Here is a 12,767-nt window from a genome sequence, read left to right on the forward strand (position 1 = left end):
TTTCCTCCCCAGGTTGCTTTTGGGCATGGTGTTTCACTGCAGTAATAGAAACCCTCACAAGGACACAGTGAAGAAGAAGGACTGGCATGTAGGATTAAATTAAAAAAACTGAAGGTTTTGTAGTAACACTGAAGTTTTTTTTTTTGTCTTTATATTATTATTATTTGCATTCTAAACTCATAGACTTTGATTTTTATCCTTGGATATAAGAGGAATCCAGAAAAAGTAAAAATGGAAAAGTATATATTTTTCTAAAAAGAAAAAGTCCTTACATGGGGAAAGATGTGAAATGAAACCTTTACCATGGATGCAGGTGCCTGTGGAGGTCAGAAGAGGTCACTGGACCCTCCTGGAGCTGGAGTTGCAGATGGCTGTGAGCCACTTGATGTGGGTGCTGCAAACAGAGCCTAGGTCCTCTGCAGAAGCAGCGAGTGCTATGAACAGCTGGGCTATTTCTCCAGCCCCTATCATTTTAAATGTCTTTGCGAGCATCCCCCCAAGTATGGTATAGATACATCCAGAACTATGAATGTGGTTATGTGGATAAATGTATAGTCAGACATGTGTGTGAATGCATGTGGATGATTACAAGAATGTTGAACAATTAAAAAAATAAGGACAAAATTAGATGCACGTTAGTATACATTTTTTAATCCCCCCAAACATTCATTAAAAAAAGAAAAATTAAGAGGCATACTTTCCATCAAGGCAATAAAACTTCTCTTATACCCAACGACAAGGCTAAGATGCTCATGCCAGTTTCTACTGCAGGTTGAGAAAGCATGACTGATAGTGACAGAAAGCCCACGTGAGCTCTTCCCTGCATCCAGATAGAGTCCCCCATTCTCATCCCCAGTGGCACATGCGCACAGGAAGTACTAGACCGACAGGAGAAGCAGTGAGCTGTCTGGCCTGCTTACGGTAACACAGGGTGACTAACATGATGGCATCGGAGTCCAGGGGACAGGTGGCTCTTTGTAGTCATCAAGAGTCCAAAGTCAGCAGAAGAGGGCTCTGGTGCTCACTTCTAAGCTTTCAAAGGCGCGAATCCTTTACAGAAACTTCACACACACACACACACACACACACACACACACACACACACACACACACACAGAGATTGTTCTATGCCTTTTGTGGAAACTGCAGATGCCACTAAGTATCCACTTGCACAGTTACAATTTGGTAAAGCTACATTTTACAAGAACCCAGAAGAAGAGATGCTAAGTGGTTTTAAGTTTCACAAATGTTCCACATTCCATGCTTGTTTCTAAACTGTTACTGTGTACTTTGTCGATTTGAAAAGTCTTCCTTCCAAGGCTCTCCTACAGCATGTGACTGCAGGACCCAGCCAGCTATGTAGCACAGCCTCTTCCATGGAGAACCATCCAGTGGCTCATTGCTCATTGCTGTGATCTGTCTTGCAGGAGGCACACTAATGGAGTGCACACTAATGGGTTTAGTAAGCACTCCAGGTCAGTTAAACCCAAATCCCCACCATGGCCTCCTAAAAGGCAAGGTGTGGAAAACCATTAGAGTATGAAGGATACCTAGGAGATGGCAGCAAGGACACAAAAACTGCCTTACAAGGTCCCACATGCTGCCGTGGGGATGTAAAAATCATCTTAGCTTTGAAGACTGCTTTATGTCTTCTAGGAACTGCATGCTAAATGGTCACTTAACTCTATTAATTTGCTAGACAGAGTAATTTTGTCTCCACAGAGACTCAAACCTCAGCATTTACATGAAAAAATAGTCCAAGTTTGTACTTCTTTAATTAAATAAGAATTTATTATTATACTACTGCCAGGCCAAGACAGATATTTAATAGCTTGAAGACAAATTAATGGTAGCATAGAATAACTCACATATAATCACTAACTACCGGGCACGTGAGGATTCTAATGGCATCATAATGATTCTGTGAGTAAGCTTCATTAGTGGTAACTCTAACTGATCTCAGCTTCTACATACTCTGTGAGCCAGTTAAAAAATACTTCAAAATAACGGCCTCCTCCCAAACATTTTTTTTGGTTCTTTGATTTAGCTAAAGCAATTTAAACTAAGGTTTAATCCTGAGAAGAGGGCACCCTAGTTAGTTTTAACTCTCTACGAGACACAACATAGAATTACCAGCAAAGAGAGTTAACAAGGAATTATCTAGATCAGGCTGGTCTGTAGAAATGTCTTCAGGGGAGTGTCTTAATTATTAATTGAAGTATAAAGACCGAGTCTGTTGTGGTCGGCGACATGCCCTAGGCAGGAAATGTCCTGAACAGTTTAAGAGACAGGGAAGTTAGCTGAGAGCAAGCAGTAATGATGTCTACTCTTTGTTTGACTGTGGTGTGACGTGGTGACTAGCCGTCTAAGTTCCTGCCTTGACTTCTCTGAAAAGTATAACTGATACTTGGAACCGGGAGCTGAAATAAACTCTTGTGTCTACTAAGTTGCCTTTGTCAGGAACCTCGTTACAGTAAGAAAACTGAGGCTAGAGTGGAGGGTGTTTGGAAACTGAACAAAGGACAGGAGTCTGAATTAAAGACACCAAGATAGGAACAAGAGTAAGAGCAGTCCTGCCATTCACAAAGCACCAAACACAGGAAAATCTCTTATTTCTGTCATGATGAAAGAAGAAAACATATTAATTTATATTTCTCAAGCTTAGAACACTCCAAGACACCAAAGCAATCCACTCTAAATTGGGCATTGAGTCTTAAGTGACTACATACACACACGTTCACAGGCACATGCACATGCGTGCATGCACACACACCACATACACACATACACACACTCATTGCAATACCATAGCTACTTTTAAAAACAAATGTCTCGCCGGGCGGTGGTGGCGCACACCTTTAATCCCAGCACTCGGGAGGCAGAGGCAGGTGGATCTCTGTGAGTTCGAGACCAGCCTGGTCTACAGAGCTAGTTCCAGGACAAAACCCTGTCTCGAAAAACAAAACAAAACAAATGTCTCTTAGCACCCCTTTGACTTATTTATGTGCATTTGGATAATTGGAAAAAAGAAAAAAATTCTACTTAATAATTAAAGACACCTGAACATTTGCAAGAATAAGATATAGGCCAATAACTGACTGCAAAACTCAAACTTCTCTAAAGCTAAAAGCAGCTGTATTTATTAATGACCACTACAATAGCCACACTGATGGGAATTTTAAACAGAACTCTAGCCTATGTGTTCACTAATTCATCTTCGAACGGAAGACAGCAGATATCGGCTTTGAGCATGGTAGGTTTTGACCACAGAAGGTTTTGAGCATGACCTGACAGAATACCCAAGGAAGCCCGGTGGTTACCTGCTCTGGCCTGCTGTGGCTGCTTGCCAGGCTGTTCTCAGGGGGCCCGTCCTGAGACTCCTGCTTGCACAGACCCCTTGTTGTATCTTTGAACATAATGTCTTTCTCCAGCAGACTGTCTTGCTTGGCGATTGGTAGCACCAGGGGACTGCTACAAGACACAATCAATACCACAATTAGTTTTCTTCTAACATTGCTGTATCAATCAGAAGCTACGGGGACTAGACCACAGGGGGCATGTTTACTCAGATGAAAAACATGTTCTTTAGGCTGCAGGAAACAGATAAAGGTTTCCCTTCATCTCACCTCTCATTCAGCTTCACTTCTGAAAAAAAAAAAATTCCACACATTTCAACTCCAAAAGAAAATGTTTACCAAGATACATTAAACTGTAATAAAAAGATCAATAGGAAATTTAAAAGCCTACATGCACAATTGAACTAGGCACTGCATTTAAATGTAAAAAGGGATTTGTAAACAGAAGAAGAAAATTAAAATCATGATTAAAATACAATGGGCATAGGATTTAACGTATAGAACCATGGGCAATATTTTGAGTTTTTATTGAAATATAAGTAGTAGAATTAAAAAAAAATTGTTAAGGGCTGCCATATTACAGGCAGAAAAAAATGTATGTATCTTCCAAACAGCTCAAACAAGGCAGAGAAATAAACAAAAGGTACTTCATCATCTTTCATTCTAAGGTCCACTGACGAGAGAAAGCCATGAATTCATAATGTTCACCACAAAATAATTTGCAATGTGACACTTTACTACAATCCCCCTTCCCGTAGCACTCAAGCAGAAATGCACATCCCTGTTATCAGGGGAATGTGTGCAAACAGTTGTGTCATGTGACGTGTAGGAGTGGTAATAATTCTAGTTAAAGCTGTTTGAAATTATTCTGTTAAACTTCAAGTTTATCTACCTCATATGGAGTAAAACTGATTCATTTGTAGGTATACAGTACAATGGTGTGTGTGTGTGTGTGTGTGTATGTGTATGTGTAAAAGTCATGCCCATGTGGCAATACATAGATTAATAGAAATGGGTTAATTTATGTGTAAGAGCTAGTTAGTAATAAGCCTGAACTATAGGCCAAGTAGCTTTTAATAAATATCAAGACTCTGAGTGATTATTTAGAAGTGACTGTGCGACAGGGAGGGACAGAGAAACCTCCATTTACAAACACAGATATGAACACAGGGTCTAGATGGGTCCTCAGGGTCTCAACTTTCAGGTTTAGACCAGGGAGTGGGGTTCCTGCATTACAAGGCAGGTGAATTTGAACTTTCTGAGCAATTTCTACAGTTTTCTATAACCAAGCCTGAACCAAGTCTCCTTCCCCTACATTGCCCAGAACTGCCTCTTGTCTCTTCCAATGCGGCTCTCCTCACACGTGTACGGGCTTATCTCTCTGCAGTTCTGACTTGCATTCATCTGAGGTCAGTGGTGCTACATACTTCCCTAAAGACTCTTGGCTGGTATATATCTTCCTGGGAAATATCAAAGGCTTTGGCCTATTTTTAAAAATTGCATGTTTTATTATTTTTGTTTTGTTGTTATTTGCTATAGAGTTCTATAAATTTCTCATGCATTTCGGTTATTTATCCTTTATCACTTATAAGGTTCACAGTGCCAAATCTTTTATTAGATATTTTAAAAATTGCATCTATTAGTTTGTGTCCTATCTGAAGATTCCTGTTAAAGAGCCTTTCCTTGTTCTCCCTGTGGGGTCTCGAGCGCTCTCACCACCATGCCACCCCTTCGTTAGCTTCTACTTGGTTTCTCTACAAGTGTAGCGTGAAGAACCTGTTCAGCCTTGGGCACGCAGGTAGTCACAGGGAGGCCGCTGTGTCCCTGCTGTGTGTCCCTGTGAAGGCCCAGCTGACCGCAGCTGTTTCTGCTCTTTATTCCGTCTGGCTTCTGTTTCCACCCCAGTTTCAAACTGATTAAGCAGGTTTGTAGCACAGTTAGAAACCAGGAGTGAAACACTTCCAGCTTTATTCTGTCTCAGAAAAGACCTGGCTATTTTAGCCCTTTTGTAGTGTCTCTTTGATCATTTGTGCTGGGGGGGGGCTCTTTGTTTTAAGATAATATACATTCTACATCTGAATACAAATTCTCAGATGAACATTGAGGATTTTTCTCCCTCCATACATTCTCATCAGTTTCTTTCCATACTGAGGTATATTTTTTTTCCTCTTCGGGTTTCCTTTCTTATGTTTTATCTAATAATTGTCCTCCCAGCCCAAGATTAACAAGGTTCACTCCTTAGGTTTTATTCTGGAATATTTAGCTCTGTGGTCCCCTGGGTGTGCCTTCCTGTTTACATGGCTCTCCAGGAATCATAGCTCAGGGTCTTCCTTTACAGCTGCCTGAGTGTTTCAGCACCCCTTTTGAGAAAAAAAGCCTGTCTTTCCTCAACTAATTAGCTAGATCCGCTGGTTAGACATCAATTGGCATGGGTGTGTGAGTCTATTTCAGGCTTCTCCGGGGTTTGCATTGATACAGTACTGAGCTGACTTGATGGATGCCCTGTCTCAGGAAGCCTCACTACTAACTCACACGAGACATTCAACTTTGTTTGCCTTAAAAAAAAAATAAATAAAAACCTTTTGGGGGAGGGTATTCAATGCCCTGAGCATTTTCGTGTGAAACCTAGAATCTCTGTCAATTTTCACAGAAATGCCTGTAGGGACTTTGATGAATGTGTGTAACTGACGACTGGATATGAAGAGGATTGCACACTAGCCGTGCCGATTTTGTCATTCTGAAGAACTCTCAACTGGTCCGTTCTGATCTTTCTGATTTCTTTCATTAGTTTTCTAAAGCTTTCACAACCAAAAGTCCCCAAATGACTTCTTGCATCTATGTCAGCACAACCCATGTTATGCGCCTATTGTCATTACATCTTTGAATTTGACACAATCACTGACTGTTAGTCAGTATAGAAATATAAATGATTGGCATATTAACCTTGATGGGGAAGGGAACGTATAATCAGGAAGACTTTGGGAATAATGGCAGGGTCTCACCGGGTTGCCATCATATCTACATCCTGTCCCTGTCACACCCTGAGCATCCTCCTTCCTGGCATCATGAAACACGAGCTTCCGGTAGAGCAGAGCAGAGCTCCTCTCTCCCCACCAGCTCAGCCCTGGCTGAAGCCTTTGCAGCCGGCTTGTCCACCCTGGCGCTGCTTTTCTGCAAGGCTAAGGTGTGGTGGCTTTCCCTACTTTCTAATTTTTCTTCAACAAGAAAGATTTACTTTGAGTGCAAAAAAGAAATATTGGTAGAAGAAATTTACCAACGAGAATGGGAAGAAAAAAAAACTGAAATGCTGTGTTTGCTAGGAAAAGCCCTCCCCGAGGCTAATAATAAAGCAAGGATAATAAAAGCAGCTTTGTGCAAGGCCAGTCAGGTCATACAAATTTGCTTCTTGTTATAGTTATTCATAACCCTACGGTAAAAATGACCAGATAAAATATGTTACAACCAAAAATTACAAAAAAAATATGAAAAGCTCTCAGATGGCAACTGCACCCCAGCCCATCTATTTACCAGTTTCTCCCACAGTCAAGGCAATGCAAGGGGAAGAAAATGGAATTAAACTACATTTTAATCATGTAGAACAAAACAAGCCATTGATTATTCGGTTCATACCCAGATCAATCCATTGTTTAGTCAATAATGTAAAAAAATCATGAAGGCACCAATTAGAAATGCATATTGTTTCATCTTTAATATAAAACAAAGCACTAAAGAAGCTATAGATAGCAAAAGAGCGTGTTTGCCTTCTCCACATAATCTTGTTCATACTTTTGAAAATCTTTTTGTTATTGACTAATTCTGTTCCTAGACATTTTCATACATGTCCTTAGGGCATTTCGCTCCTGCCTCACAAACCTTCTTCTATTCTCCTCCGTGCTTGTCGTGTCCCGCCTTCCCTGCACAACCCCCTTCCCACATCCATGTTGCGTGACTCCCTGATTTTCCTAGGATTCTCTGTATGACCATCGGTCCAGACCTGTCCATTGGAGCCTGGGCGAGCTCACTCTTTGGTCCATCACTGAGGGCAATGACTGTTCCTCCTCCATATTCCATGAGTTCTTAATTGTTCAGGGCCCCATGATCCCTTCCTCTATCCCGATGATATCCATTATAAACCTTGTTTATGATTTGCTGTCCATATATTTGAAAGGCATTACACAACGCTAAGGTAGACTGAATCGGTTACTGTCACAGCCACCAGTCTTGACTGTCACCACACTCCCATCCTCTCAGGAAACCCTGTATCCATGCAAAGTCCATTTCATTGGCCTCTCTCTCCAGTCATGTGACTGTCAGGATGCTTTCTGCTTTCTCTATCCAGGGTCCTTCATGCCTGCTTGTATGCTGCTAAGAAACAATGCAGTCAAAGAGAAAATGGTGATCACATCATGAGTCCAAAGGACACTTGTCCCCCAGTAAACTAGTTAGAGTGAGCTGCCTCTTATCAGACACACTGTTTATTAATTTTTCAGACCTCGAATGCAATGGCAATTTTCACTCTGCCGCACCCAACATTTTTAAGCATTACTTTTTTCTTTGGATAGTGTGGGTTTATTGCATTTATGTTTAGGAGAAAAATAAGGCATATTTGCATTTGCTACTTCAGGACAGTCAACCATTATAATAACTGGAAAGCTTACATTAAGTTTAGCTGAAATCTAGAAGAAGGATTAGTACACTATCTTTGCTGTCAAAGCGACTGGCATATAACAGTTCAATTTTGCAGTGATGTCTTCTGAGGCCACCAATTTCTTTAGGAATGCTGAACTCATCGTTGGCCATTGACTCCTTTTTGGTAAATATGCTGACAAAGAGCTGCAATATTTCCAACACTGGGTTGAGAGCCAGACACTTCTGTCTATGCAATGGTGGGGGAGTAGATAGGAGAGGCGGAAGCAGCTGGCCTTCAAAGGACCATCCAGCTACTGCAACCCAACAGGATGAAAGCACTTACAGCTTATTGGAGAGATGTGGGAAGTCGTGAAGGATCTCATCGTACAGTTCCTCCTGTACTAAGCTAGGAACAGATGGAGACTCTTTCATCTTTTCTTCCCAGGCAATTTCAGCTTTAAGCAGCATTTCCTCAATAAACTCAGAGGCAGCAACATCTACAAGACACAGTGAGCATGTCAGGCATGGGCAGTGACGTCTAGAGACATGGTGAGGATGTCAGACACAGGCAGTGAGGAACAGAGCAGCATTTCCTCTCAGTTGATATGGGATTTCCCTCTGTATGCTGTGAATACCATTAATGAATAAAGAAACTGCGTTGGACCTATAGTTAGGTAGGTGAGGAAAACTAAACTGAATGCTGGGAGAAAGAAGGCAGGAGCAAGGGAGACACCATGTAGCACTGCCAGAGACAGACACAGGTTGGAATCATAATGAGAAGCCACAGCCACGTGGTGATACACAGATTACTAGAAATGGGTTAAATTAAGAGGTAAGAGTTAGCCAATAAGAAGTTAGAGCTAATGGGCCAAGGAGTGATTTCATTAATATAGTTTCTGTGTGATTATTTCAGGGCTGAGCAGCCGGAACCAACAAGTGACCTCCTCTAACATTCAGTAACGCAAAAGTGCGTGAATTGGGGATGGGTCAAACAACACACCAAGTCGATCAAGAGACAGCAAACGTTTAGGGTTGAGAAAAAAAATCTCAGCCCTGATATTGTTCAAGACTGTCCTGCCACCTGTTAGGGATGCATTTAATTACACATGAAATTATTAAATATAAAGAGACTATACAGAGGATGGGGATGGGTAAATGAAAGGTCACAGGGAAGCTGAGCTCGAAAAGATATGTGTGCTCACTCCACCGGGAGTGGAGACAAACTCTAGCTACCCCCGGTGCTTCCGGCAGCTTGTCAAGACCTTCTCGGGTTTTGTTGGAAGTGTAGGTCATGGTGGGTCTTTAGTCACCATGCAGTACATGCAGTACAGATAGCCATCATTCAAATGTATAAGCAGCAATAACTGCCAGTGAGACCTGGTGATCTTGGAAAAGGGTTTGCAGTCACACCAGCTGAGAGCCCAGCAGAGGCAGCCGCTCCCCCATCCTCACTAAGCCTGGTGGCCATCTCTGCCTATACATTAGAGGCATGTGGCTTTATGGGCTTGTCCAAGGGACTTAGCCAATAGGGGATGATGTGATTGACAGTATCCTGTCATGACAGGCCTAGGATGGAATGATGTGGGAGTGTCATATATCAGTCTGTTGATTTCATTGGTTAAGCAATAAAGAAACTGCTTGGCCCTCATAGGTTAAAAACATAGGTGGGAGGAGTAAACAGAACAGAATGCTGGGAGGAAGAGGAAGTGAGTTAAGACTCGACAGCTCTCCTCTCAGGGGCAGGCGCCTCAGAGGGACGCCATGCTCCCTGCTCCCAGGCAGACACACACGATGAAGCTCCGACCCAGGATGGACGTAGGCTAGAAGCTCCCTGGTAAGCCACCTCGTGGGCTACAGCAGATTATTAGAAATGGGCTAGTCCAGGTGTGAGAGTTAGCCTAGAAGAGGCTAGGTAGAAATGGGCCAAGCAGTGTTTAAATGAATATAGTTTGTGTGTTGTTATTTCGGGCATAAGCTAGCAGGCGGCCGGGGTGCTGGGGATGCAGCCCCGCCGCTCTTATTACAACAATGGAAGGATAGGTGTGGGAAGGGAGAAGAGACTTGGCCACCTCTTTCAGAAACTGCATCTCTAGTGTACCTATAAACTGAATGACAGACTACCACGGCCATTGTTTACTGTGGCTCTCCCAAATTCATGCCATGGGAAAACACAAAGAATTTAACATGGCATTCACGGTGGCTTTCACAGCCACCACAAGAGTGCCCCATTGGCGTCTTTGATATGGCGTTGTATTTACCTGGCTGATTCTTTTTCCAGATGAGTCAAGTGCATTAAGTAAAGGACACCTTTATTTAATGAACACACATTTATTGAGAGTCTATGGCGAGCCCAGTGCTGTGTCTCTCTCATTGCAAAGATTCTATAAACAAGGAACTGGGAAGATAGTAGACTTTGCATGGACCACATGGAGAAAGCAAGCTGAGTCTTTATGACTGCGTGGAAGGGGCTGGGGTTAGAGCTAGGCCAGAAGTAGGATCATTCATTGGGCCCTTGAGAACCTACTGCCATTGGGAATTGGTTGTGTAAGACTTGACACTCGACCTACAATGAGAAAAACAGAAGGATGGTAGGATGGGCAGCCCTGAGATCAAGGCTCAGTCTTATCTCCTTTATGTGATGAAGATGCTGAGAGTGGGCATTTGGTCATGAAATCTCCTGATAGGACCAACAGACAAGACACAAACCAAAAAAAGTTACACTTTTTTGTCTTTTCATTTTTTTTGTTATTGTTTCGTTTTATTTGATTTTCTTGAAGACAGGGTCTTGCTGTGTATTCAACGCACGGCCCAGGTTGGCCCTAGGCTCACAGCTGTCCCAAGTTTCAGCCTCCAGCTCTGGGGTTACAAGTAGACACCATACACCTGCTATCCTTTTAGTTCTTGTGATTAGTTTTAAAGGCCTAAATTAACTAAAACCAGTTTCAGTTCATGCTAAGATGATTAGACCCTCATCAACATTAGCTTAACCCTAAAGCTGAAGGCTACCAAGCAACGCCCCCACATGTTGTTAGACCTTTGGTTTATTTTGGCAGATATACAACAGAGCAATCAACAACAAGCAATGGGATTTAATGCCAATAAAATATGGAAGAGAGTAAGTCCCTCACCCCGGTTTACACTCACTCCTAGAAGTGATTAGAAGGAGAATGGAAACGTGAAGGGTATTTAATTTTGAAAGGGCCCAGCTAAAAGGGAAAAAAAAATATTTTGTTTTAAAGACTATTTTTTACCACTAAACTTTCTTATATTTTTCTGATGCTGGACATTTCTCTGTTATTTTGAATTCTCCCATGAATATGGTACAGTTATCAATAATGATAAAATTAATGATTAGCAGTAGTTGAATTTTAAAAACTACAAAACTAAGAGCGTTAGATATAGGAACATATTAGTGACAGTAGGGATTATAGAAATCTTCAGAAGTGTTCACACTTCTGAAATAACAAGTCAAGAGTTTGTGAATCAAAGTGAGCATCAGGCTATTGATTTTTGTTTAAGTCTAAATATTCACAGACAAAATCATTACTGTAATAAGTATTAGAATAAGTGAATAGCTAGCAATAAAGTAACAAGTTAAACAACAATCAAATAGATTTTGGAGTGACAGTAGTGTGGGGTTCACAGGGTAAAAGTTATGTAAAAGGAAGGTGACGGCAGCCTGGCTTCGCCTACTGCTATCACCCTCCCACAACACAGAGGAAGTGAACCCTGCTGGAGCTGTGGTGTCTGAATGTCCGCTCTTATTTCCTGCTGCCCCAGTGATGGATGAACAGTGTCCATGTCAAAAGATAAAGAAGCTCCCAGCATGCTTCAACTTACCTGATGGCTTTTCCCCATTGCAGTTCACAAGGTGGGGGTCTGCCTGGTGTGACAGAAGGAGTTTCACCAGAGCTGTCTGCAGCAGAAAGACAATTTTAATTAGAACTACCATGCAGGATCCATCAATAAGTACACAGGATACTGAGAACACATTAACAAATACCAAGGATGCTTCCATCAGCAAATACCCAGGGCTAAGGACCATCACTAAATATCCAGGTTGCTGTGGACCATCAACAAATATCTAGGGCACTGAAGATCATCAGTAAACACCCAAGGCATCAACTGATCAGGAATCACCCAGCGTCCATGGTTGCTGCTCTTGCAAGGCACCTGACATGGCAGGAGACCGAGGATAATATTCTTTCTGGCGTTCCCCAGGTCCTTCTCTGAATACACATGCAATCAAACTACTTTGGAATTTAAATATTAGGGAAAATATTTAGTAGTGGGGTTGAACTTCTGAGGGTCTGAATAGGACATTTGATACATATACAGTCCCTTCGATGATGCTTTGTTGAGAGATCACTTATGATTGGCTGTTTGGTTCCAGTCCTTATTCGCTTTAGCCAACCGGCCACATCTTGGCTCACTGACACCAAACATCAGTCATCACGCTGCACATGACATTACAAACCAACAGTTGTAATGCACAGACAGGGAAGCATCCTTACATCCATAAGACAGAAGAGTCAGAGGCAGGGATGTGCCTCAGTGGCGGAGTATTTGCTCAGCATGGTTGAGATAGGCTCAGTTCCTAGTGCCACGATTACTAGTGAGTGATTAATTAATGCAGGAGCAAATATATAAAATATGTGAAAAGTATCTATAGATTACATAATACTAAAAAGGCATTCATTAAACAAAAGCTGTTTTTCCACTTTTATTTTTTATTGATGTGTGTGTGTGTGTGTGTGTGTGTGTGTGTGTGTGTGTGTGTGT

The 12,767-nt window shown here is 41.9% G+C and overlaps 1 protein-coding gene across 4 annotated transcripts in view; it reads right to left on the minus strand.

Moving 5' to 3' along the window:
- Positions 1–12,767, minus strand: part of Myo16 (myosin XVI) — a 474,821-nt gene that overhangs the window by 233,427 nt on the left and 228,627 nt on the right. For all 4 annotated transcript variants that reach the window (XM_026788802.1, XM_026788803.1, XM_026788804.1 and 1 more), the window contains exons 8-10: positions 11,826–11,901; positions 8,329–8,482; positions 3,321–3,471 (exon numbers count right to left, since the gene is read on the minus strand). In XM_026788802.1, coding sequence (XP_026644603.1) covers positions 3,321–3,471; positions 8,329–8,482; positions 11,826–11,901 — 381 coding nt within the window. The remainder of the gene's footprint in view (positions 1–3,320; positions 3,472–8,328; positions 8,483–11,825; positions 11,902–12,767) is intronic.

The sequence above is a fragment of the Microtus ochrogaster genome, unplaced genomic scaffold (assembly GCF_000317375.1).
Source record: "Microtus ochrogaster isolate Prairie Vole_2 unplaced genomic scaffold, MicOch1.0 UNK7, whole genome shotgun sequence".
Taxonomy (NCBI): domain Eukaryota; kingdom Metazoa; phylum Chordata; class Mammalia; order Rodentia; family Cricetidae; genus Microtus; species Microtus ochrogaster.